General features: G+C 46.0%; 2 protein-coding genes across 5 annotated transcripts; one reads left to right on the forward strand and one right to left on the reverse strand.

Moving 5' to 3' along the window:
- Window positions 1–1,344: 1,344 nt before the first annotated feature.
- tob2 (transducer of ERBB2, 2) lies at window positions 1,345–5,434 on the reverse strand. The gene is made up of 2 exons (XM_076150181.1): window positions 5,222–5,434; window positions 1,345–3,236 (listed from the first exon to the last, which is right to left on the reverse strand). Exon 2 carries the CDS (start codon window positions 3,046–3,048, stop codon window positions 1,825–1,827), a length of 1,224 nt encoding a protein of 407 aa, XP_076006296.1. The 5' UTR covers window positions 3,049–3,236; window positions 5,222–5,434; the 3' UTR covers window positions 1,345–1,824.
- Window positions 5,435–12,013: 6,579 nt separating this feature from the next.
- traf7 (TNF receptor-associated factor 7) lies at window positions 12,014–22,077 on the forward strand. Of its 4 annotated transcripts, none has more exons than XM_076150138.1 (22): window positions 12,014–12,115; window positions 13,506–13,665; window positions 14,109–14,182; window positions 14,299–14,390; window positions 14,476–14,592; window positions 14,758–14,850; window positions 15,017–15,050; window positions 15,262–15,502; window positions 15,636–15,770; window positions 15,918–16,013; window positions 16,161–16,282; window positions 16,634–16,707; window positions 16,912–16,960; window positions 17,267–17,394; window positions 17,484–17,566; window positions 17,661–17,700; window positions 17,892–18,008; window positions 18,648–18,770; window positions 19,116–19,235; window positions 19,366–19,497; window positions 19,730–19,849; window positions 20,438–22,077. In XM_076150138.1, exons 3-22 carry the CDS (start codon window positions 14,131–14,133, stop codon window positions 20,450–20,452), a joined length of 1,983 nt encoding a protein of 660 aa, XP_076006253.1. In that variant the 5' UTR covers window positions 12,014–12,115; window positions 13,506–13,665; window positions 14,109–14,130; the 3' UTR covers window positions 20,453–22,077. The 4 variants fall into 4 exon arrangements, with proteins under 4 accessions (XP_076006253.1, XP_076006254.1, XP_076006255.1 ...); XM_076150139.1 differs by having other exon boundaries at window positions 15,265–15,502; XM_076150140.1 differs by having other exon boundaries at window positions 14,302–14,390.
- The last annotated feature ends 710 nt before the right edge of the window (window positions 22,078–22,787 follow it).

Here is a 22,787-nt window from a genome sequence, read left to right on the forward strand (position 1 = left end):
TTAAGCCTTTAGCCACCACAAAAATATAGAAAACAATTTAAATTACAAAACAAAAAAAGGTAGAAATGCATCTTCTCTTTATAATAACATTTATATAGATATACCTCCCCTACCCCCTCCCCCAAACATCACAGGAACAGAAAGCAGGAACATAAATAAAAGTTGCACGACTGCATGCGTATGAGAAGCAGTCCCGTCGCCATACCAACGGCAGCACGGGGTGGAGGGGTGCTTGGGTGAGTCTTGGGTGTTTTCTAGACCCCCCCCGAGTCTAGAAAACATTCAGATGCACCGACCTTAGAGAACAGATTCCAACCACGGTGAAGCGTGTAAAGTCAAGCACACTTCCTGTATGAAGCTCTTACAGCTCGTCACTACAGCTGAACACAGTGTGCCGTGACTGGACGGCGGGACGAGACCCTTCAGCTCCCACAGCAGGAGCCTGAGAATAAAGTGCTGGCAGCTCCTGCAGCCATCTAAGTTTCCTTCTCTTCCTCTAAACCATGAAGCAACAATCGTACGGACCGGTCAGACTCAAGCTTATTGCCAAAAACAGGAGGGTTGGCCGTTAAAATGATAACACAGAACATTCATGTTTACTTGTTTATTCAGCGTCTGTCGCCAATCACAACAACAGGGAGAGGAACCTGAACGGTCCACTCCTGGTCCTGGTCTCCGTTTGTAAGAGCCAGAGGAGAGATCAGTGAAGAGAGGAGGGAGAATAGTGAGAGCGTTTGGCTTGGAGAGCATTTAAGCTCCACACAAACGTGCTCTGCGTATTAAAGTGTTGCTTTGAAAGTGAATCCACCCTGGACACCCCTGTGCTAACAAAACCATGGCTGCTCCCCTTCCTTCCTTCCTTTCTGTCATCCATCTCCCGGCTCCTCTCCATGCAGAGGCAAACCTCTCCTTCATAGTCAAAGTCATGCTAAACCATTTATCACAATCCCCCACAGCTTAACAGCTGCATCCCCTCCCCCTGCTCACCTTCACACGCTGCCACACACACACACACACACACGCACACACACTAGAGTCAGAATAGAGTTACTTCAATCTGTGTGTGTGCGAGTGACATATCAGCACATGGACAGAGGTTTCTGCCCGACAGCTAACACATTCCAAGACACTGCTACCACACACACACACGCCAAAACCGCTTTCAATATGAAAAAGAACCCCAGCGCTGCATCTGCGCATGTGTGTGTGTGTGAAGGATAAACAGAGCCAACGCACAAACAATGACTCTTCATCACACTGAGCTACAACAACAGCTAACATCAGAGGACTACACAACACACAGAAATAGCACAGCCCCCCCCCTCACCCCCTTCCCCTCCCCTGTATTTGTGGCAAGTAGGCCAGAGCAGATTGCAGAGCAAAGTGCTGAGCTTTCCACAGCCGTCGCTCCCTGCAGGACTTGGCCCGGTCCTTTCTTCACAGCATGACAGTGCAGTGCAAAATGGAGCTACACTACAACCGGGTCCATTAGACACCAAGGAACACAACTAAACACACGACTATCCCATCTCGCTCACTCGCATTCGACGCGAGACGGCAAACGAAAGACATCGGCAAAGACTCAAGGTAGAAAAGGGAATGCACCCCCAAATCAGAACGTGAGGAGAAGCGGTGATGGATCAAAGGAACTGGGTGGAGGGTCAGGAGAGACAAAGGTCACATGAAAGGGTCACGGTACGTCTTTGTAGTAAAACTAACTCTTAACACGTTTTAGTAACGGACTTGTGTAAAAAAAAAAAAAGGAAAATCTCCGGATCCTCCCCGTCTAAACTTATCATGGACCTCATGTTTACAAATGAAGGCTTAGTTTGCCAGCACCACAGGCTGGAAGGACTGGCTGGGGTATTGCAGGTTGTAGCTTCCTAAACCCTCAACAAACGGCGACTTCTCCATGTAGGAGATCCCTCCGCTGCCGCCGATGATGCCCACGCCCGGGGCCGGAGGGGGGCTGGAGAAGGGGTCGAAGGACGGGTGGGAGCCGACAGCGTGGGCGGGCTGGAAGGAGCTGGCCAGAGGTTGCATGGGCTGGGTGGCGTCGGCGTCGAAGAAGAGGGGCCCTGGAGATCCTGGATAGACAAACTCTTTGGCATTGGGGGAGAGCTGGCTGGGGATGGGACCGCCCAGGGAGTGCAGGGAGAGAGAGAGGGGCTTGTGCTTCAGCAGCTCTGGGGCGGAGATGGCGGTGGGCGAGCGGGTGAGCATCCTGGGGACGGGCGGGATGTTGACCCCGGAGCCGCCGCCGCCCGCTGCTCCAGAGCCGCTGCACTTCTTCATCTTGGTGGAGCCGAATTTGGTGGCGGCGAAGCTGGCGGTGGTGAAGGTGATGGGGTGAGGGCGGGGCGCGGCGAGGGCCGAGGGCGGCTGCTGAGCGGAGAGGTAGGGCAGCCCGCCGCTGGGGGGAGACGGGGTGGAGGTGTTGGAGGAGTGGGTGACAGCGTCTGTAGGCGTGCTGGAGCTGGGGTAAGTGAAGAGCCCGGGGCAGGGCTGGGAGGACAACGGCGTGGGCGAGCTGGAGAGAGAGGGCAGGAGGGAAGACGCCTGGTTCCCGATGGGCACGAACACCTGAGCGTCCGGGTTGAAGCCCAGACTCTTTGCGTCCTCCGCCTCTGCGTCTCCTTTCCCTTCTATGATGGCGCAGTCGGCCCTCTCGCCCTCGCCCTCGCAGCCCAGGCCCAGAGGGTCCTCCAGGTAGAGAACCTTCACCGCTCCCTTCTCTCCTATCTGGTAGGAAACCTCAAAAGGGTCGATCCACACACTGAGCTCCACTGGGAAATTAGCGCGGACTTCCTCCGTGTTCAGTCCGCTCCTTTTGGCGGCCAACTCCACCACGGGGTCCCTCTGCGCTCCCAGGTGCAGGCAGCGGAAAGCCGAACCCCGCAGAGGGACTTCAGGGTACCAGTGACCTTCAAAACGAGACACCAGTATTCTCTCCAGCTCCTCGCCGAACAGGTCGGCTCGCCGTCGAGGCAGCTTGTTGTACAGGTAGGACACGATGAAGTTGAGTGCTACCTTCACTTCCACGTGCATGGCTGCACCGGGTTGTTGCCACGTTGGAGGCAAATACTTCAGAGTGTGTCGAGAGCAAAGAGATGCAACTGTGGAAGCTGGGAGTCTTTCCTCAGGCTGATGGCATCATCATCATGATAAAGGTGAGGAGTCGGCTACAGGCTACAGGTCCTTCCTCTGGGATGGCAAACGATGCCTTCAGGGCCCAACTGTGGAGCACAAAATAGAGAGCAGCAATCACTTCACCATTAAAGAGCCAGAGGGAGGTATGAGACCAAGCAACTGAGCAGAGGAGGGGAGGCTGCACAGACCAAGGAGAGGAATCAGAGTGTGGACATTATGAATGATTATAAAATCAATTCATGTGTGGATCTATCACAAGATATGACACACACACACACACACACACACACACACACACACACACACACACACACACACACACACACACACACACACACACACACACACACACACACACACACACACACACACACACACACACACACACACACACACACACACACACACACACACACACACACACACACACACACACACACACACACACACACACACACACACACACACACACACACACACACACACACACACACACACACACACACACACACACACACACAGGCCAATCAGACGGAGCCATTCATCATCCAGCAGAAGTGAACAGCAACGGAAGAGGGAAAAAAAGTTCAAGTGTGAAATGGCAGGACAGATCCGCTGAGCACAGATTGCCCGACTCCCACTTCCTCCTCCTCCAACCTGCCCCCCCTCACACACACACACACACACACACACGTAAATATTAACAATTCAATGGCAGTATCCACTCCCTGCCAGATGGGGACTCAGCATCTCAGATTAGACAGATGCCTCAGATTAAAGACAATCCTGATGTAATTTCAGTTCAATCTGCTGAACTTCAGGTCCTACAGGTTTAGATCAGATTGACTTTCTCCTTTTCTCAGGACATGGAATAATAAAGACGAGATGTTGGAGGCTGGAGGTTATTTATATAAATAGAGCTCCATTTACATCCACGCAAACACTGCAAATCCCTTCCTCTGATAGAAAGTCAAGAAAAAAGCCCAGCATCAGAGGATCCAACCATCAACCATCAGCTGCAGCAGCCTGTGATGTTATGAAGCTGCTGCTCTCCTGCCTCTTCATTAGAACGGGCAACAGAAGAGAACAACAAAGATCAATGTCACCCAATGTCATCACAGCAAACAACTCATTTAAAAAGGAGCAGGACGACACAGGAGGGAGACGCACAAACGCAGGGTAACCACAATGCTTTGTAAGTGGAATAACAACATTCCACTGTTTGCAGTCGAGAAGCTCTCCACCTTCTCTCTCTCTCTCTCTCCCTCCACCTCTCTGTGCAGAGCTTCGGTAGAGTCTGATGAGGAGGAGATGTTTGCAGACATCAGAGGATCTATGGAGCCATTTTTGTTTACATGGACTCGTTATCAAGAGCTACAAACGAGTGTGCGCGCGCTGCCATCCGACCTACAGTGATCCTCCAACAAACACACAGCGTGACTGTAAACACACATTTAGATTGCAATACCATAATCAATGGAGGGAAAACAAGACGTGAGCAACAAACCAACAACAAACCGGATGATGTCATTGCATTTAAAACGTGCAACCAAAATAACTTTTTAAAATGGTTGGCGTTTCATTTGCTGCACAGTCTTACATGAGAGGAAATAATGAGGTAATGAGGTGAAGAGGCTCTACCTGACACATGTCAATCAACAAGGCCTCGGAGGTGAAAGGACGCGAGCTTAAAGCCGAGAATCCCGCTTCTGCTTGGATCCCCGCTACAAATGTAACGGCTGAAGGTAACGAAGCGACGAAGAACACATCGGAATATGGAGTGATGAAGATGAAAGCTCCTCTCTGACACACACACTAAGTCTGTTTGCCAGCTGAGGTGACTTTGTAAGGGTCATTTTAAAGCTACAAATAGCGAATATAAATCCTGTATCTGGCAGCTGTAGCGTTGCTCTTGTGTCATTCAGAAGCGTTCGTAGCAGTCGACGCGTTTAAATAAAAACAAAAAGCCTCTGAAAAAAAACACTACACCCGACATATTCTTTGAATTAGCCAACATATGATGACATTAAAATAAAAGAATGTAGCGATTGTAGCCACCGTCGCTACTTACCTAATGATGCCTACGCTTCACTTCAGCTTCGGCGTTTAAATTCCTTTTTTTAGGCCGATTCTGTTGCGTCCTCCGTGTTTAGAAGCTGCACTTCAGGTCTTCTCCTGGTTGTTATTCCCCAGCTCCTCCTGGCGCCTCGTCGGCCGGAGTGTTTCCAGTTTCTCCTCGGCTCAGTTTGCATGGAGGCTCCACAGAAAGTTTAATGTTTGACAACCAGGCGTATTTATACACTGTGACTCGCCCACACCCCCGGTGATGGCGGGGACTACTTTGTTATTATTTTGTATCATTTGGCAGCCCACATTATTTATGCATCTATTTTCTATCGTCACCTTATTAAGTCGTCTCCTCTCGGTTTAATATTGCCTCAATGTTAAAAAGATTACAAACAATTCCTCTTCATATTCCCAGGAATGATGTGTTCTGCCTGTTTAATCGAGCAGGGTCTACTTTATTTAGTGGAAGGATAACTGTAGTTTCTTTTGGTGTCCAACTATTTGCTAAAAATACAAGTGGTGATAGCAACAGAGTTTCTATTGGCTGAGCCTGGAGAGGACTCGTAGTTGATTGGCTGCAGCCGCCATTTAGCAACTGAAGGGATCAGGCTTTAGCAAGGAGTTGTGGGTAACGAAGTTCTTAGGGTTAAGAGACGCGCAAAGGATGTCATGTATCGAAATCTTGCTCCGGGCAAATATATAGACTTTATTAGAGCGTTATATCATCTGCAGAAAGAAATGATTGATATTAACCTCGGAGTTATAAGCCCCATAAACGTATTCAAATCTTCCTGAGCAGGGCCGGTACAATTTTGTGCATGGAATGATTTGACACCTCAGGTGGCAGTTCAAATCTGTGTGTTTTCATTAAAACATTATACAATATAACTTTATTCCTATAGATCCGTGAATTTACGTTTTCATGAGTAAAAACCCATTTTGCCCAAACATTTTACTGACAAGAAATGTTTTTGTCACAATTAGTGGACAGACACTAGATACATAACATTGTTGTCAATTGAAAAGTAAAAATATCACAAAATTTGAGCAACCATTCTTTTCTTATGGCTTTTTGCTACATGTGTGTTTTAGACAGACAATTTAAAAGAAGTCCCTGATAGGTATATTTGATATCCTTCAGCCATAAAGTGAAGAGCACAAAGTGTACATCAGTCTAGGATATACATTTGCAGATGTTTAGTTTTAACCCATACAGAACCTTCAGATTAGAAAACACATGCAGATTTGATTAAACAGACCTTAAACAGACTATATGTAGGAGATAAAGTGCACATTTGCTTTATTTGACTGAAACAGAAGTGTGCATGTGTTATGTGGCAGCATAGATACTAAATAGCACTAAAGTGATTCCTGTAAAATGCTTGTTTTAGTGTACAGCAGCCTAATTGACATAACAATTTGTTGAAATAAGTTTGGAAAAATAGAGGGACCCATCTAGTCCACCAGTCCACCATGGTTATCTGATAACAGTGATTTTAGGTGTCAGGTTGAAGTGTTTTCTCTTTCTGATTCCCCTGCTGTAGCACACCTCAGTGGTAGGATGGGTTCATATCCTGGTAGCAGACACCAGGCGTACTGGGGGGCGACCGAAGGCAGCAGTTAAATGGCTTGTCAGTACCTTTTTTGTGCAAGTAATGTTGTTTTGACAACTTAGAGCTGGGATAGGAAATAGAGGGGTGTCAGTCCTGATCTGTGGTGGCAGGAAGGTGTGGACAGGACGGGCAGCCTCTTCTCATCACCAGAATGAACAAAACACTGCACTTCCACTGCAGTTTCCACAATAGCAGCACTTTAGATGTGTGATGAACCTGCACAATTTTGCTGAAATAGTGGAAAAACGACTGGATTTTATTCCAAAGTGCCTGCTTTGTTTGCTAAAGCTCACTTTCAGCATGGATATTCTTTTTGTTGGCTGGTTTTTGTGCAGTACTGCAGTTCGCTCAGTCCCAAAGCCATATGGTAGAAATAGTTTCTAGTGTTTTAACAGTGCAGTGGGGCCTTTGTGACAGCTGAGGTATCTGCAGGGCAGTTGGACAAAATGATGAAATCATTGGATAAAATATAACGATACGTCTTTTTGATCAGTTGGTTGATGCATTGGACAGCTCAGGATTCTGTTCTTGTTGCTTCTTATTTTAATCTCACAATCTCCTGAATATGTTTTAATCTCCTTGATTGTGTGTTTCTTTTCTGTTTGAGATTGTTATGCTTGGGAACTCGGACTCCCTCAGTATTTTCTGTCGACCCACTGGCACCAGAACAGCCACTGCACCAAACCTTTGGCCCAAAAGAGTGGGTGTGATTTTTGACAATCCCCTTACATTTGACAGATGAATTTAGAAGTTAAAATTATTGGCGTGTAAGACGTTTAAGAATGTCCCTTCTTTATTTGTTAAAGAGAACTATGAACCTCCACCTGCCGTTTAAACAACCAAAGAGCAGTGGGTCTACTTCTCTAAACAAACTCCTCCCATCTAAACCTTTAATATCAAATCAAACTCAGAGGTCTGACTAATGACAGTAAATCAGGTTACGTTCTCATGATGTCCTCAGTGTGCCAGTTTGTCTGAATTGTACACAATGCTTATATTGTATCACTGATTCACTGTTAACATAAGGTGGCACTTCACCATATGGAGTCATCAACCTTTTCAGCACCATGGACAGCGGATGTTAAGCAGCAGAAGACTGTTCAAACAATCAATATTGGGTAATGGACACCAGACTAGAATCCATTTGTCTTAATGTTTTGTATGTTTCTTGTTGTTCTTGTTACTTTTTGTGTTGTGGGATTTCTACGTTCTACACATTTACGCCAAGAAATTTCACTCCCCCATCACTTCCAACTGGACTTGGTCCCTTATATGGGCTGTGAATGCAACCAGATCATCCAGACTAACCTCAGTGAGGAGGGTCAACACTCTGGTTTGGTCTCCAGACATGAGTGAAGCCTGTGTGTCATTAAGGCAACCTTTGTATTAATGACATGATGAGATAAAGAATAGATGATCTGATTAGATTTGGGGGGTCTATCAATGTGTGTTGTTGGACTTCTTCCAGTGTTTCTTTCCCATCATTCCCCACATTTTTATCTCTCCTTCCTTGCTTATGCTAAGTGACCTCTGAGGTCCCTCATCTTAATTTACACATCAACAACCCGACCTGGCCCAGTCTGTGTGTGAGATTGGGGCTGTAGCTAAGAAGAGTGGCAGGCCCCTGGATGCTCAAGTTGGCCTGTATCCGTTACTCACAATCATATCATCTTACTGTTATATTTATAATGCTTGGTCCAATGAAATGTGATATTTCTGTCTTTGTTTCTCTAAGCTGTGATTAGAGCTCTGTCATGTAGCTGGTTTCCAAGGTGATTTATTTACAGAATGAAAGGTGTAGGATGTATTTCTACAGCATGAGTGGAATACATGTGCAATGTTTCAGATGTTTAAGCCGTCGTTTGCAGTTTGTGTATTGGCGTCTCTTCTTCATTTTCCTAATTTTCACAAAACGTATATGAAGTTGCAAACTTTATATTTGCTTTGAACTCTTCTTTCATAGTTTCTGGCTTCCAGTGTGGCACAGAAATCTGTTCTGGTCTGCAATATCTATGGTCTGAGGCAAACTTGGGTGTAAAATGACTCTCAAATCTAGATTCCACTTTGTCCAAGTCATCATCAGCTCATAATGTGTCTAGCTGTGTGTTCAGAGTGGATCTGAATGATCCAACTGTTTCTATAAGGCTGAGCAGTATTGATCAGTTTAATAAAACATCCTGAGTGGAAAAGTTAACTGATGAGTGGCTGCAGCTCATGATAGACATCAGAGTTTAACTGTGCATAGGAAATATACAAAGAAATGTAGGATTTACAGCTGCTGTCATCAGGAATGAGTTTGCTGATGCTTGACAAATGAAGGTGTTTCATTTTTCATAAATCATAGTTCAGTTCAGTTCCTCTGTTGTTGCGTCTTTTCCTCACATCACAAAGACTAAAGAGCAAGGAAGAGATGCAAATGATGGGACTGTGTAAACAATTAACAAGCTTTGGAATGGAGGTAGTGTCAGTGTACACTGCCTCATGTCGTCTTCCATTTGCTTCTCTTACGACCGTGCAACCTGACACTTGCAGGTCTGATTGGCAGTTGCACCAACTCAAGTTACAAGGACATGGTTAGAGCCACATCATTGGTCAAGCAGACCGCAGATAAAGGTCTGCAGTCCCAGCTCACAGTCGGCCCTGGGTCTGAACAGATCAGGAAATTCACTTCAATGAAATGAAAGTCTATCAGAATGTACAGAACACATTAGACTGACCTATAGACTGACCCACATATCAGATGAACATGCCTGGTGTTGTGTCTCATCAGGCAGGATGTGAAGACAGTAGAGAGGAATACTATCGTCCCCTCCTTCATCAGGAACTTCACTGATGCTCACCATGTTACTCATGCTTTCATCACCACTACTCAGGTAGAAGTGGCAGAAGTGTGGGAAGAAGAAGTGCTGGGAGTGCTGCAGCAAAAAAAACTCTCAGAGATAAAGAGATAAAATACAATACAACAATACATAAAAGAAAATTAGCAAAATATATCACCAACATGGCAGGTACACGACAAGAAAACAACAGTCCTCAGTGAAAATGTGGTTACTGAGGCATGTATGATGATGTGTTAGGCATTGATGAGGACCTTGAGCTGTGCTGATGTGTTGCTCATTTGATGGTTACCTAGCGCCATCTAGTGGACATATAGTAGACATGTGGTAGCAGGTTGTTGGGGGGGGGGAGTTTGCGTGTGATTGTATGCGTGTGTCTCCAGTTTGGCGCCGTTACACCGCTGAAGATGATGACGTGTGTGGACTAAACCAAGACAGGTGTGGACTAACCCAAGCTCGGCACATTCACACACAAACATAAACCTCACCCCGATAGATAAATGGATACAAATTGCAACTCTGACTTTTGAATAATTTTGTTGTAGTTTGTCGTAGTTCGTCAATATGAGCCGACCTTCAGAAAGAGACAAAACTCCTCCAGATTAAACATGTCCCACCCACACTCAATCAGTCATGGTTTAACCCGGCTCAATAAGACTCACCTGGAAATGTCTGCTTTAGTTTTCCCCCAACAAGAGGACAGACAAGAACCAAACGCTCCTGAGCGCACAGCAAGAAGACAGAAAAAGGTAAGACACAAACGCTCCTGATCCACCAACGAGATGACAGCTACAGGTAGGAAACAAACGCTCCTGATCCACCAACGAGATGACAGCTACAGGTAGGAAACAAACGCTCCTGATCCACCAACGAGATGACAGCTACAGGTAAGAACTAAACGCTACTGATGGTGACTGATACACACACACACACACACACACACTGCTGTGTGTCAAACTCTATCTGGGTTTAAAAAACTGATACAATGGTGTTAAGGTTTCAAAGGTTTAAAGGTTCAAAAGGTTCAAAAGGTTTCAAAGGTTCAAAAGGTCCATAAAGCAAATGGACGAATTTCCACTTGGCACATTTCTACGTAAGGCATTTCTACGTCACGCATTTCTACGTCACGCATTTCAACTTCAAGAATTTCAACTTCAAGATTTTCCATGGAACTTCTACATTTGCTCGTCACTTGGAAAGAGGAAGAGTGCAGCAGAGTCCAGGTCAAAGGTAAATGAGGTGAGAATGGGTGCCTCCCAAAAATCCAACCCCTCGTCCTCGCCGTGGGAGGTGGAAACGGGTCGATCCAGGTTTGAGTCCAAACCTGGCTCTGGTCTAATACTATTACACTTTTTAATGAACATTCATAAACATTTAGTAGCTTTCACTTTCTTCCATTGTGACTTCATTACTCTGCCCAGTAACAGTCTTAAGGTCAAACTGATTCCCTCCCAGCCCGTCATGCCTCGTGTCTCCACTGCAGGGCGCTGTAGCAACCTCACAAACTCCTGTGGTGTAACGTGGTAACACAGCCATCATGCTGATGGGAGAACCAGGTCCGAGTCCTGGTAGGAGTCTCTGGTTCTTACAACGCCGTCCTGCAAACTCTCTGACCTGGGCTGCACAGATTCATCACACATCATACATACAGGAAGTGATTCAGCAGAGAGGAGTTGGGCCCAGACAAATGATGTGTAATTTAATCTTCCTACATGTTTCAAAGTTATCTGGGTCTTTAGGCTTCATGAGGCCTACAGATCATTGAACAATGACCTCACACCATTTTGATGGAAATGGGTTTCAAATTTCACAAATGCATTTTATAAGGTTTCCCCTCAAGTTACAGTTTCAGGTAAGTTTGGATCACATTTTATGTTTGCAAAACAAAAAAATACTCCCTCCTGCCGGGCTCTCAGAGGGACAAGCTGGACGCCAGGTAAGGTTCATGTTAACAACCACTTGTTAACAACATCATGTTAACACCCACATTGTTTCCCAGAACTCCATGAAGCAGCAGTAACGTCTTCTGATTTGACACTTAAGAACTGTAATGTAAAAATACGGTTAAGTGGTAACTGTCATTACATTACAAATGGACTGAAATTAAGTTATTTTTGACCATAAGGCTTCAAAAATAGTCATGGTTTGGTGAAAATGTTAAATATAAATTTTGGTGTCATAATTGTAGCTCTAGACTTGACTAATCGCCAACGTGTCCCTAAACATCCTGTCCAATAGATGGCGGTATTGCATCATAACGTTGCTCGCCAACCATCAAAAAGGGAAGGGGAAGGAAAAGTTAAAAAATGAAGACGGAAAATAAGCATTTAACTACATTTCCCAGACATCACCGCGGCATAGCTGCGTTTGTGTAGTGTGTACGTGAGTGAAGGGGGAATAGAGGAATTCGTCTGCAGATTTTGGAGCTGCGCTGCTGCACAAATAATGGTAGGCTAACAAATAACCGGAAGATTGGCAGATTTAACTACAAAAAGCAGAGAATCGCCCCGTTGTTGGTTGACACACTAAGCCAAAGCTCGTAAGCTAGCGGAGATGTCGCGAGCGTGTTTATTTTCCTCACGTAGCTAGCTAACTTAGGCTAGCGCGCGAGCCACTTTAGCTAGCTATCAACGCAGCTCTTGGCGAGTTGTTGACATGATGGCGACTGATGGATGGAGAATTGTTCTGTGTAATGACATTCGCGGTGGTTAGTTTGCATAACACGTGGAATATGTTGGCGTTTTCGAGACGTAGGTAGCTGTCAGGCCATAACTTGGGTGCGTGAGTGAGCTCGACCCCCGTTTTCCCTCTGGAGGCTCCCCCTTCACGGGAACCTCCGGGGCGGCGGAGAGAGAGACGCTGGTCGGGGGGAAGAGAGGTGCCGGACGGCGTCACGGTCCGAGAGTAGCCGTGCAGTCTGTGTTAACATCTGACCAAACACCCCGCATACCTCTCTGTTGACATCATGGCTCAGTGTTCTGTTTCAATGCTTTTTGCGCACACACCCCGTGTTTGCTTTGCTTTGGTATTTAGACGTTAGTGTGTGTGTGTGTGTGTGTCCGAGTTTGTGCAGAATCCAACAGCTGGTTCTGTTTTGTGCCCTGAGCTGTGATTGAATTTGTATTGCATTCTTGTATACATGTCGCTTATATAGCGTTTCTATTTTAAAGAGTAATATCAAGAAAGTCAGTCACAGAATTGTTAAGAGAATGATAATGCAGTATTTTCTTGTAGAGAATCACTCACAGTATAGTATCAAGAGCCGTCATGTCCTTTAACAATCACTGAGCCACTTTATAATTTCTGTAATATTAGAGATGAGTGGCAACTTGGGAATAAGGCGTACATGGCACTTGAATCAGAAAGTGGAATCAGTCAGGCTTCAAAGGAGACAATGCTCTGATGTTTCCCTCACTGTGCCCTCTAGCCCCAATAGATAAACAATTCAAACCAGTATAACCAGTCAAAGTCAGCAGGCCCAACATTTCATAAAGACAGCATTCAAACTTTCCTACTTTTCTAAAAATGCTACAATACAATCTAAGTGAGCAACCTTGGTGATAGATACGGCCTACTACCTGCAGTATTTAGCTGTAATAAATAATATCTTCTTTTAGTTTTTAAGCCTGTAATGAGGTCATTGTGTGTTTCTCCTGCTGACACGCTGCTCTCATTAGGCACTGCACTGTCTTCAGAGGCCACAGCACACTGCATTCCTCACATTTCACCAAGTGGAGGTGTGTATTATCTCTCTTTTCTTTCTCTCTCCTTCTTCACGCCCCTTTCTCTTCCCCCCTACTCCCCCTCTCTCCATCCTCGTCTGCCGTGGTGTCTTTAGGAGTCTGGCTAGCTGCTAGACACCCCCCCTACATGTGCCTGTGTTTTGGGTAATGAGCAGCAGTTAGACAAACCTCGCCACAAGCTATATTCCGGAGGAGCAACAGGAGCCCCAGCCCCCCAGCAGCCCCTCCACCCCCTCAGCCGACTCCAGCAGCGTGGTGAGAGACATCCCTGTTCTGACACACAGCTTTGCAGTCAGTGTAGCGGCCATGGCATACAAAATAGTATTCTACAGTTTTCTTTATACTAAGTGACAAACATTCCCCAGGAGTAACCAACTGAACCTAAGCTCATTCATTTGTCCTTTCCTCAGAGAAAGACCAGTCATCATGAGGTCAAAGGTTCTAACCATAACGTTTAACCCACTGTCAGTGTTCAACGAGTGTGTTATTCAACAATAGAAACACGGACATTAGAGAGTGGCTAGGAAGTGAAGTTCAGGCTGATTATTGAAGTTCCTCAGATGATGACGTCGTTGGATGAGGAAGAAGCTGGTTTCACAAGCAACCAAGTGCTGATCTCTTCCTGTAGTAATGAATGAGTTTGTTTAAAGTAACAGTGGGTTTGTTTTAAACATCTCCATGCTGATTCTTCCTTCCAGACTTTGCTCTCTGCAGAGCATCATGGAGGCCTCCTTTGGTCCCACCTTCTCAGCGGTGGCTGCTGGAGCCAAAGGTTTTCCCTTTTTTCTATCATTGTCATTTAATCCATTTCTTAAATTGTAGCTCGTCTTGAGTGGTCGTCTCATTTTCCACACGCTGAAGTGTTATTTTGTCTCGTGATGACATCAGCAGAGGGGTCCAGCAGCTACAAACAGCACCGAAGAACTCCTTCATCCTCCAGCACTCTGACCTACTCCCCCCGCGATGATGACGATGGAATGGTACGTCCTCACTGCACCTCTGACATTTATGGTTCATTTTATTCTCTAATTTTACAAATGTCCGCCCCTCTTCGTCTCCCCTCAGCCTCCTATCGGCACTCCTAGAAGGTCAGATTCTGCCATCTCGGTCCGATCTCTGCACTCAGAATCCAACATGTCTCTACGCTCCACCTTTTCTCTGCATGAAGAGGAAGAGGACACGGTACGACACAAACAAACACACACACACACACACACACACACACACACACACACACATGCTGCAAATGCACCAACACACATACATTTATACAACCACATACATAAATAAGTCTACATACTGTGTGTGTGTGTGTGTGTGTGTGTGTGTGTGTGTGCGTGTGTGTAGGAGCCCCAGGTGTTTGCTGAACAGCCGTCGGTAAAACTGTGTTGCCAGCTGTGCTGTAATGTTTTCAAGGACCCCGTCATCACCACATGTGGGGTGAGCCTCCTCTTCTCTTCTCCTCTCCTCCCCTCTCCTCTAGTGTGTGTATCCAGTGACATTTGTGTTAATTAGTGCTCTCTATGGTTCTCATGATGTCGTTCAGGTGAATCAATGACATATTCACTCATAAATTCTCACTCGCATTTCCCTTTTCCCTTCCTAGCACACATTCTGCAGACGATGTGCCTTGACTTCAGGTAAGACAGTTCCTGAGAGTAATCATTCAATCGCCCATTTTCATCTTCACTGCTGAAACTGAAAAATCAATACAAATAAGCACTCCTCTCCTTAAGCAGCACTGAAACATATAAATATCCATCTGTGCACTTTATCAATGCCAATGTTTAAGAATTGAAATGATCACCAAGTTCCTACAGCAGTAAACAAATGATCTTGTGTCTGTTTTAGCAGACAAGTGCCCGGTGGATGCGGCCAAGCTCACGGTTGTAGTGAACAACATTGCGGTCGCGGAGCAAATCGGAGAGTTGTTTATCCACTGTAAATACGGCTGCAGGGCCACAGCCAGCGGTGTGGCCGTGGCTGGAGCTGCCGCCGCTGCCCCAGCCGCCACCACAGTCTCTGGGAAACCCGGAGCTTATGAGGTGGACCCACTGGGCTGTCCCTTCACCATCAAACTGTCCACACGCAAGTAAGAGCATGTCAAACTACATCTTGCAGTTTCCTTTCCTTTTACTGTTTTCTCCTCCTCCTCCTTTTCTGAATGTTCTCCCCTGACACCCATCTTCTTGTTTCCTCTCTCCCCACCCACCCCGACTCCACAGAGAGCACGAGGCCAGTTGTGACTACAGGCCCGTCCGCTGCCCCAACAACCCCTCCTGCCCCCCACTGCTCACAATGAACCTGGGGGCTCACCTCAAAGAATGTGAGCACATCAAATGTCCCCACTCCAAATACGGGTGAGTCCTAAACACACACAGCCACCTTTATTCACTTATAGTCACTCTGTGTAGCTTTACCTGTGTCTTAAAGAACTGTGCCTCCTCTACTGTCTACTAAACCTCCCCCTCCTCCTCCTTCTTCTCCTCCTCTGCTTTCAACATAAGCTGTACATTCATTGGTAATCAGGACACGTATGAAACTCACCTGGAGGTGTGTAAATTTGAGGGTCTGAAGGAGTTCCTGCAGCAGACGGATGACAGGTGAGCAGTCCTGCCCTAACTCTACACATTACAAGCGAACCCTTACATTTGTTTTACCTGAATGTTCTGCATTGCGTGTTGAGCAGTTTTGTCGGCCCATATTGCAAGGGCCCGAGTGTTGTGACCTTTGACCCCTGGCCCTGTCAGGTTCCATGAGATGCAGCTGACTCTGGCCCAGAAGGACCAAGACATTGCGTTCCTGCGCTCCATGTTGGGCAAACTGTCTGAGAAGTTAGACCAGCTGGAGAAGAACCTGGAGCTCAAGTTTGGTGAGATTTCATTCAATAAAACAAAACCAAGGCCAAAGACATTGAACTGTTTACAAACTTAAAGGAGTCCAGCACCTTTGGAGCATGTGGGTTAATCTCTAACTGGCTCAAGGGCACAGATGTTGTTGAACAGGAAGGAACAAACTTTGATCGTGTGTGTGTGTGTGTGTGTGTGTGTGTGTGTGTGTGTGTGTGTGTGTGTGTGTGTGTGTGTGTGTGTGTGTGTGTGTGTGTGTGTGTGTGTGTGTGTGTGTGTGTGTGTGTGTGTGTGTGTGTGTGTGTGTGTGTGTGTGTGTGTGTGTGTGTGTGTGTGTGTGTGTGTGTGTGTGTGTGTGTGTGTGTGTTTCTCAGATGTGTTGGATGAGAATCAGAGTAAGTTGAGCGAAGACCTGATGGAGTTTCGTAGGGATGCCTCCATGCTTAATGTGAGTCTATGACACACACACACACACTGGACTGGGATCCCATAAGTCTTATGTCCCGTTGTCACAGAAACAAAGGTCCATAGTGCCGTAAATACACATTTTCAGTTGTGTGACTGCTGGTTGAACAGTTTGAAGACCTTGATAAAGTGAATAAGCACACAAAGGATTATTTCTGATCTTGCTGGTTTATTTCTGTCTGCACAGGACGAGCTGTCCCATATCAATGCCAGACTCAACATGGGCATCCTGGGCTGTAAGTATCATTACCTTCCTCTGCATCTATCTGCTTTCCTCTTTCTCCTTATTCCCTGACTTTCAGCAGAAGAGGATCCCAGGTAAACCTTTTAGGGAATATGTGAAGCCTTAACTTAATGTTGATTGTCTTGATGTTTTGTCTTGAAAGCCCAATATGAATTTCCCTTCTCTGTAACTCCTCATTTCCTCTTTAGCGCTCTTAAAACCAAACTACTTCACCTTTATGCGTCCACTGCTGTTGTTCAGTCTGGTTTTAGATGAAGCACAGACTCAGTCTTTCGTGTGTGTGTGTGTTTCTCCGCAGCGTACGACCCCCAGCAGATCTTCAAATGCAAGGGGACATTTGTGGGCCACCAGGGTCCAGTCTGGTGTTTGTGCGTCTACTCCACGGGAGACCTGCTTTTCTCTGGATCCTCAGACAAGACCATTAAGGTAATGCACACCCAGAAGACACAGATACACACGCACTAGGTGACACTGCGGCGCCCAAAAGCTAAAGCTCCTTGTGTTGTTGTCGGCAGGTTTGGGACACCTGCACCACCTACAAGTGTCAGAAAACCCTGGAGGGTCATGACGGCATCGTGCTGGCTCTCTGTATCCAGGGGTGAGAAGACACACACACACACACACACACACATTATCTGAGCATAGAATGTACAGTACATAATAGTTTTATCTTGTCCTTTCTGTTTCCACAGAAACCGGCTATACAGCGGCTCTGCAGACTGCACCATCATCGTGAGAATCATTCATGCTTCTGTTTCCTCTTTTTAAGGTTTTAGCGTGAATGGTTGCAGATGCTTAGAACGTATTTTCTCTCTCTCTCTCTCTCTCTCTCTCTCTCTCTCTCTCTCTCTCTCTCTCTCTCTCTCTCTCTCTGTGTGTGTCTGTGTGTCTGTGTGTCTGTGTGTCTGTGTGTCTCTGTGCAGGTGTGGGACATCCAGACACTGCAGAAAGTCAACACTATCCGTGCCCATGACAACCCTGTGTGTACACTGGTCTCCTCACACAACATGCTGTTCAGCGGCTCCCTGAAGGCCATCAAGGTACAATGATGCTCCCTCTACACTGACACTCCCTCTACCTGCTGTACAACACTTTTTCATTTCAGCTAAACACTTACTTACAAATGATGCCACAATAATTAAGATATTGTCTGACGAGCTGCTGGAGTGTAAAGTCCAGACTCTACAGTGTACTGTGACTCATATAGTGTGACATCATTGTTATTGTATCAATAAGATGTGTGTTGCAACAGGACTATAAGAAGGCTGCAGCCTTGTTTGGCTACAATGCTTACAAGGGAATGAGAGCAGTGGGGAGGGAGGTGGTGGAGCGGTGATGTCACTGCTCCTGCACAGGGACTCCTCTTTCTTAGCCAGCATAGTGGAGATAATGAAGGCCATCAGTGTATTCGTCGCTGTTTATCACCCTCAGACCTTTGAAACTGACACACGTCAAGATGTCACACTGTTTCATTACGCTATAAACAACTTCACGTCTTCATCCTCATCTTTACCAATAAACTTTGAGAGGGAACACTGATGTTGGCACAGAATGTCAATTCTAAGAAGTCTTGATTTTTGTGAAAACTTTTTATTAGGCTTGACAGTGCTCTCCTTCAATCTCCCCTGACCCTTTCTGTGTGTGTGTGTTTGTGTGTGTGTGTGTGTGTGTGTGTATAGGTGTGGGACATTGTGGGGACGGAGCTGAGGCTAAAGAAGGAGCTGACCGGTCTGAACCACTGGGTCAGAGCTCTGGTGGCTTCCCAGAACCACCTGTACAGTGGCTCATACCAGACCATCAAGGTAGGGCTCTGAGGGCTGGGATTGGCTGTGACAAAAGCACATGACCTGAATTGTAACTGGGATAATGACATCATTCAAACATGAAAGAATATTAAAGTAAACACGTTGTGTACTTCTCATGCAGCAGAATGAGAATTTAAACAAGTCTAGTTTTCTTTGGTATCATTCAGATTTTACTCACGCAAAACAAGCAGTGTGCCACGAGTTGTCATAGCAACCAAATATATAGAGCTTTATGTGTTTTAATAGCGTTTGTGTGTAATTAAAAGTTCAGTATACACACTGCTGCGTGGTTGTGTGTGTGTTTCTCTTTTACCGAGCCGCTCCTCTCTCTCACTCTGTCAGATCTGGGACATCCGGTCTCTGGAGTGTGTTCATGTCCTGCAGACCAGCGGGGGCAGTGTTTACTCCATCGCCGTCACCAACCACCACATTGTCTGCGGCACTTATGAGAACCTCATTCATGTAAGGGAGATCACACACACACACTTAAACACATAATGACAAGATGATCAAGCACGTCTGTCCTGCTTTTACAATCCTTGAACAAATGAACAGATCTAGAATAAATCTGTGTGTCCTGTCTCTCCTGTAGGTGTGGGACATCGAGTCTAAGGAGCAGGTGCGGACTCTGACGGGCCATGTTGGAACGGTGTACGCTCTGGCCGTCATCTCCACCCCGGACCAGACTAAAGTCTTCAGCGCCTCCTATGACCGCTCCCTCAGGGTGAGGAGCTGCAGTCTGTCCATCTGTCCATCTGCCACACAACACAACATCACTGTCAACTATCCCTCCCCTCATTCAGATTGATTTACAAAGTGTTGACATTATCCATACAAAGGCTCACACACACCCTGTCCTCTCTGTAATGACACACTGTTCACTACAGCAGGAGTTAAGATGCCAGCAAGAGCTTCTGTAGAAAATACTTTAATCTGCGTGTGTGTGTGTGTTGTAGGTGTGGAGCATGGACAACATGATCTGTACTCAGACCCTGCTGAGACACCAGGGCAGTGTGACAGCACTTGCTGTCTCCAGGGGGCGCCTCTTCTCTGGAGCTGTCGACAGCACTGTCAAGGTACAGCAGGATCTGTCCTCCATGTCTATGTCCTCTGTGTGTCTGTCCTCTGTGTGTCTGTCCTCCGTGTCTCTGTCTCTCGTCCTGGTGTCTGCTCTTCCATTGAACCTGCACTCTAGTCCTACTAGTATTTTGTTTAACTTATGATTTATATCTTTTATCTTTTCCTGTGAGTTGAGCTGTCACTTGAGCTCCACCAGTCTGAGCCTGATTCTTTACTGTTGTAGTCTGATCCTGTCAGTCTACAAACATGCTGTGTAGCAGGTTGAGTGCAATCCCTGGACTAATTATTCAATCAATTCATTATTTAGATGTTGCCACTCCTCCAAAATGCTTCTTCTGTTTGAATGAACGTGGTATAGCTCAACATCAGCTTCAGCTTCAGCTCAGGGAAACAAAGAGGCTTGTTTCAGTGACTGAGGGGTTTGGGGGAGTCGACCCCTACAGGAAGCCAAGACACATCGTAGTCCAGATTGATAAATGCTGTTAAAGATAACAATGATGGGTTAGATAGATAGATAGATGGATACTTGAGTGTAACCTGATGCTTAGTTGAGCCCCCTGATGATCTCTCTCTCTGTTCCTCAGGTGTGGACGTGCTAAATAAACTGTTTGCCCATCAGACGTCCAATCAACCTTCAAACAACCTCCGTGCGGTTTGTGTCTGGTGGACCGAGATGACCTTTAACCTTATAACCGCCACTTCCGAATGAAGCTGCATCCGGACCGTTTTACTAAAAGTGTTGCTTCTAAATCTTGACGCCTCGCCCTCTTTGCCAGGGTTCAGCCCAGAGTCCCACTCCCCTATGACCTCATCACCAGTACATGACGGGGCGCAGAGAGACGAGCCTTGCCTTACCCTTCCCCCTGCACTGATCAAAGCACTGCACCAAGCACAGACCTTCTCTGAGTGGACACTGCTCTGGTATTAGTGCAGTGAGCAGACAGGATCATGGGGACGAAGAGATTTTGAAAACCTTGTCCTGTCTGCTTTTTGCAGGCGTATCTGCCAGTTTGGCCAAATGTAGTGATGATACCTACAGCATACTGTTACTAAAGGAAGCCTGTGGGCTGCTTTCACGCACATAGAGGGCCACTTCACACACACACACATACACACACTAGATTAAATAGTTTCTTAAATGTGGCCTCCTGAAAGCTGTTTCATCCTGGGTGAGCTCCCAGAATGCAACAGAGCAATGGCAATCGTTGGAATAGAACCCTAAAGGACGTAAACGCTGGTTCTGGGTTACGGCAGCAATGTAAGGCTCAGCTACAGACCAATCAGAAGTTGTTGTTGATGTTGCTTTGGTGTTTAGTACCCTGGCACAGACAGTACCTGGCAGAGAAGATGAAGATGTAGTCACACATTTCCCTCCTCTTCATTGATTTTTGGTTGACCTCTGTGAAACCAGCCTTTTAAAGAACCTTTTAATAAGTCGACACAGATTTATAGATTCACTGAGTTTTATATTAGTGCCATGAGAGAGAGAGAGCTGTATTTAGAGCTACATAACGGTTGATTCATTCAAGTACAGACGTGCCGAACATGAACATGAACATGAACATGAGAATGACTCACATTGGTCCACATCACAGAGAGGGACAGAGAAAGAAAGACTCTTTGTACACATGTACAGTACCAGTCTGCTTCGGTGTGTGTGAGTGTTTCAGTGAGTGCCATATGTGTGGATGAAAGTTCCCCACCCCCAAAAAACGTTCTATTGCCGTGGCAGATTGTCTTTCTTTCCCCTCTCTCTGTCTCTCCTCCCCTTTTCAGTCGATGAGGTTTGCTGTTAAACGTAACCCGGTTAGATTTGACCCGATCACTGAATCTGGCTGCATGAGCCGCCTCATGTCTGTAATACTGTATGGACTGATTGCTTGGACCCAAATCTTCCCCAAAGTTCAATGATGAGAATGTATTGTTGATCTGAAGTGAGTCCCCGTAACGCTTGAGAACCCATATTGGGTTGAAAATGTAATTCTGCTTGTATCCAAATGTGATGAAAGTAGCAATATGTCTTCATTGGCCAACAACAAAAGAGTCAAATATGCCTGGGATCACATTCACGCCAAATTTAGACCAACTGAATGAATTTGGGCTGAATTTGGTTTTTGCACATGTTAAGTATTCTGCTTTCATTTCAAGCCAGATTTGGCTGCGACTTTCTCTCATGTAAGCCTGATTTAATCATTCATAATAAAACTGTTGTACACTTTGGAAACCTTCGCTGTGTGTGTGTGTGTGTGTGTGTGTGTGTGTGTGTGTGAAAACAAGTGATTGTAGAATCTTGCAATAGCTGAAATGAAATGCCGCAACAGAGCTGTACCCATGGAAACGGGTTACAACGTACTGAGATAAGTAATGGCGGTGTGTTGACACGTATGTTGAAACAAGTAATATGTCGTGTTGAACTTTAGCATAGTTTCCTGAGAAAAGAAGGATGGCGTTGTGAGGGAGGTGGGAAGTAGATGTGTGAAAAAGGTGTGTGTGTGTGTGAGAAAAGATGATAAAACCTCATCCTTAACAGTATGGAAGTGTTAGTAGTGGCCTGCAGTCTGAACGTGGAGCACACGGAGGTTTTCTCCTGGATAGATAGATGAAGAAAAGCAAACCTGTAATGCCACATATACACCACAGGGTGGCAGTAGCGTTCCATCTACAGGGAGGAGCACTTTCTCTGTCTTGATTGATTGGACCCATTGATGATGTAGGTGTTATTGCTAAAGACTCATTTGTGGTGTGTTTGTGTGTGTTTTCATTATGAAACACATCAGGCGATCATCTCAAAGCCTCAGGCCATGACTTTGCTCCACCTTTTGCTTGATAACTGGAGGTGAAGTTGAAAGCTTTGTGAAGAGGATTTTGTCATCCGCTGTTAAATGGAGGCAATAATAACATCAGACGAGGAGGCGTCCGTCTATTAGGATCTAA

The sequence above is a fragment of the Genypterus blacodes genome, unplaced genomic scaffold (assembly GCF_046128005.1).
Source record: "Genypterus blacodes isolate CSIRO-AG114 ecotype Tasmania unplaced genomic scaffold, CSIRO-AGI_Gbla_v1 ptg000051l_1, whole genome shotgun sequence".
Lineage (NCBI taxonomy): Eukaryota > Metazoa > Chordata > Actinopteri > Ophidiiformes > Ophidiidae > Genypterus > Genypterus blacodes.

Excerpts from the sequence above, each read along its gene's own strand:
- traf7 (XM_076150138.1), top strand. The coding sequence starts at position 14,131 with ATGGAGGCCTCCTTTGGTCCCACCTTCTCAGCGGTGGCTGCTGGAGCC. Across the intron at positions 17,701-17,891 it reads CTGCAGACTGCACCATCATC|GTGTGGGACATCCAGACACT; the intron begins GTGAGAATCATT and ends GTCTCTGTGCAG. Across the intron at positions 19,236-19,365 it reads CTTATGAGAACCTCATTCAT|GTGTGGGACATCGAGTCTAA; the intron begins GTAAGGGAGATC and ends TCTCTCCTGTAG.
- tob2 (XM_076150181.1), bottom strand. The coding sequence starts at position 3,048 with ATGCACGTGGAAGTGAAGGTAGCACTCAACTTCATCGTGTCCTACCTG.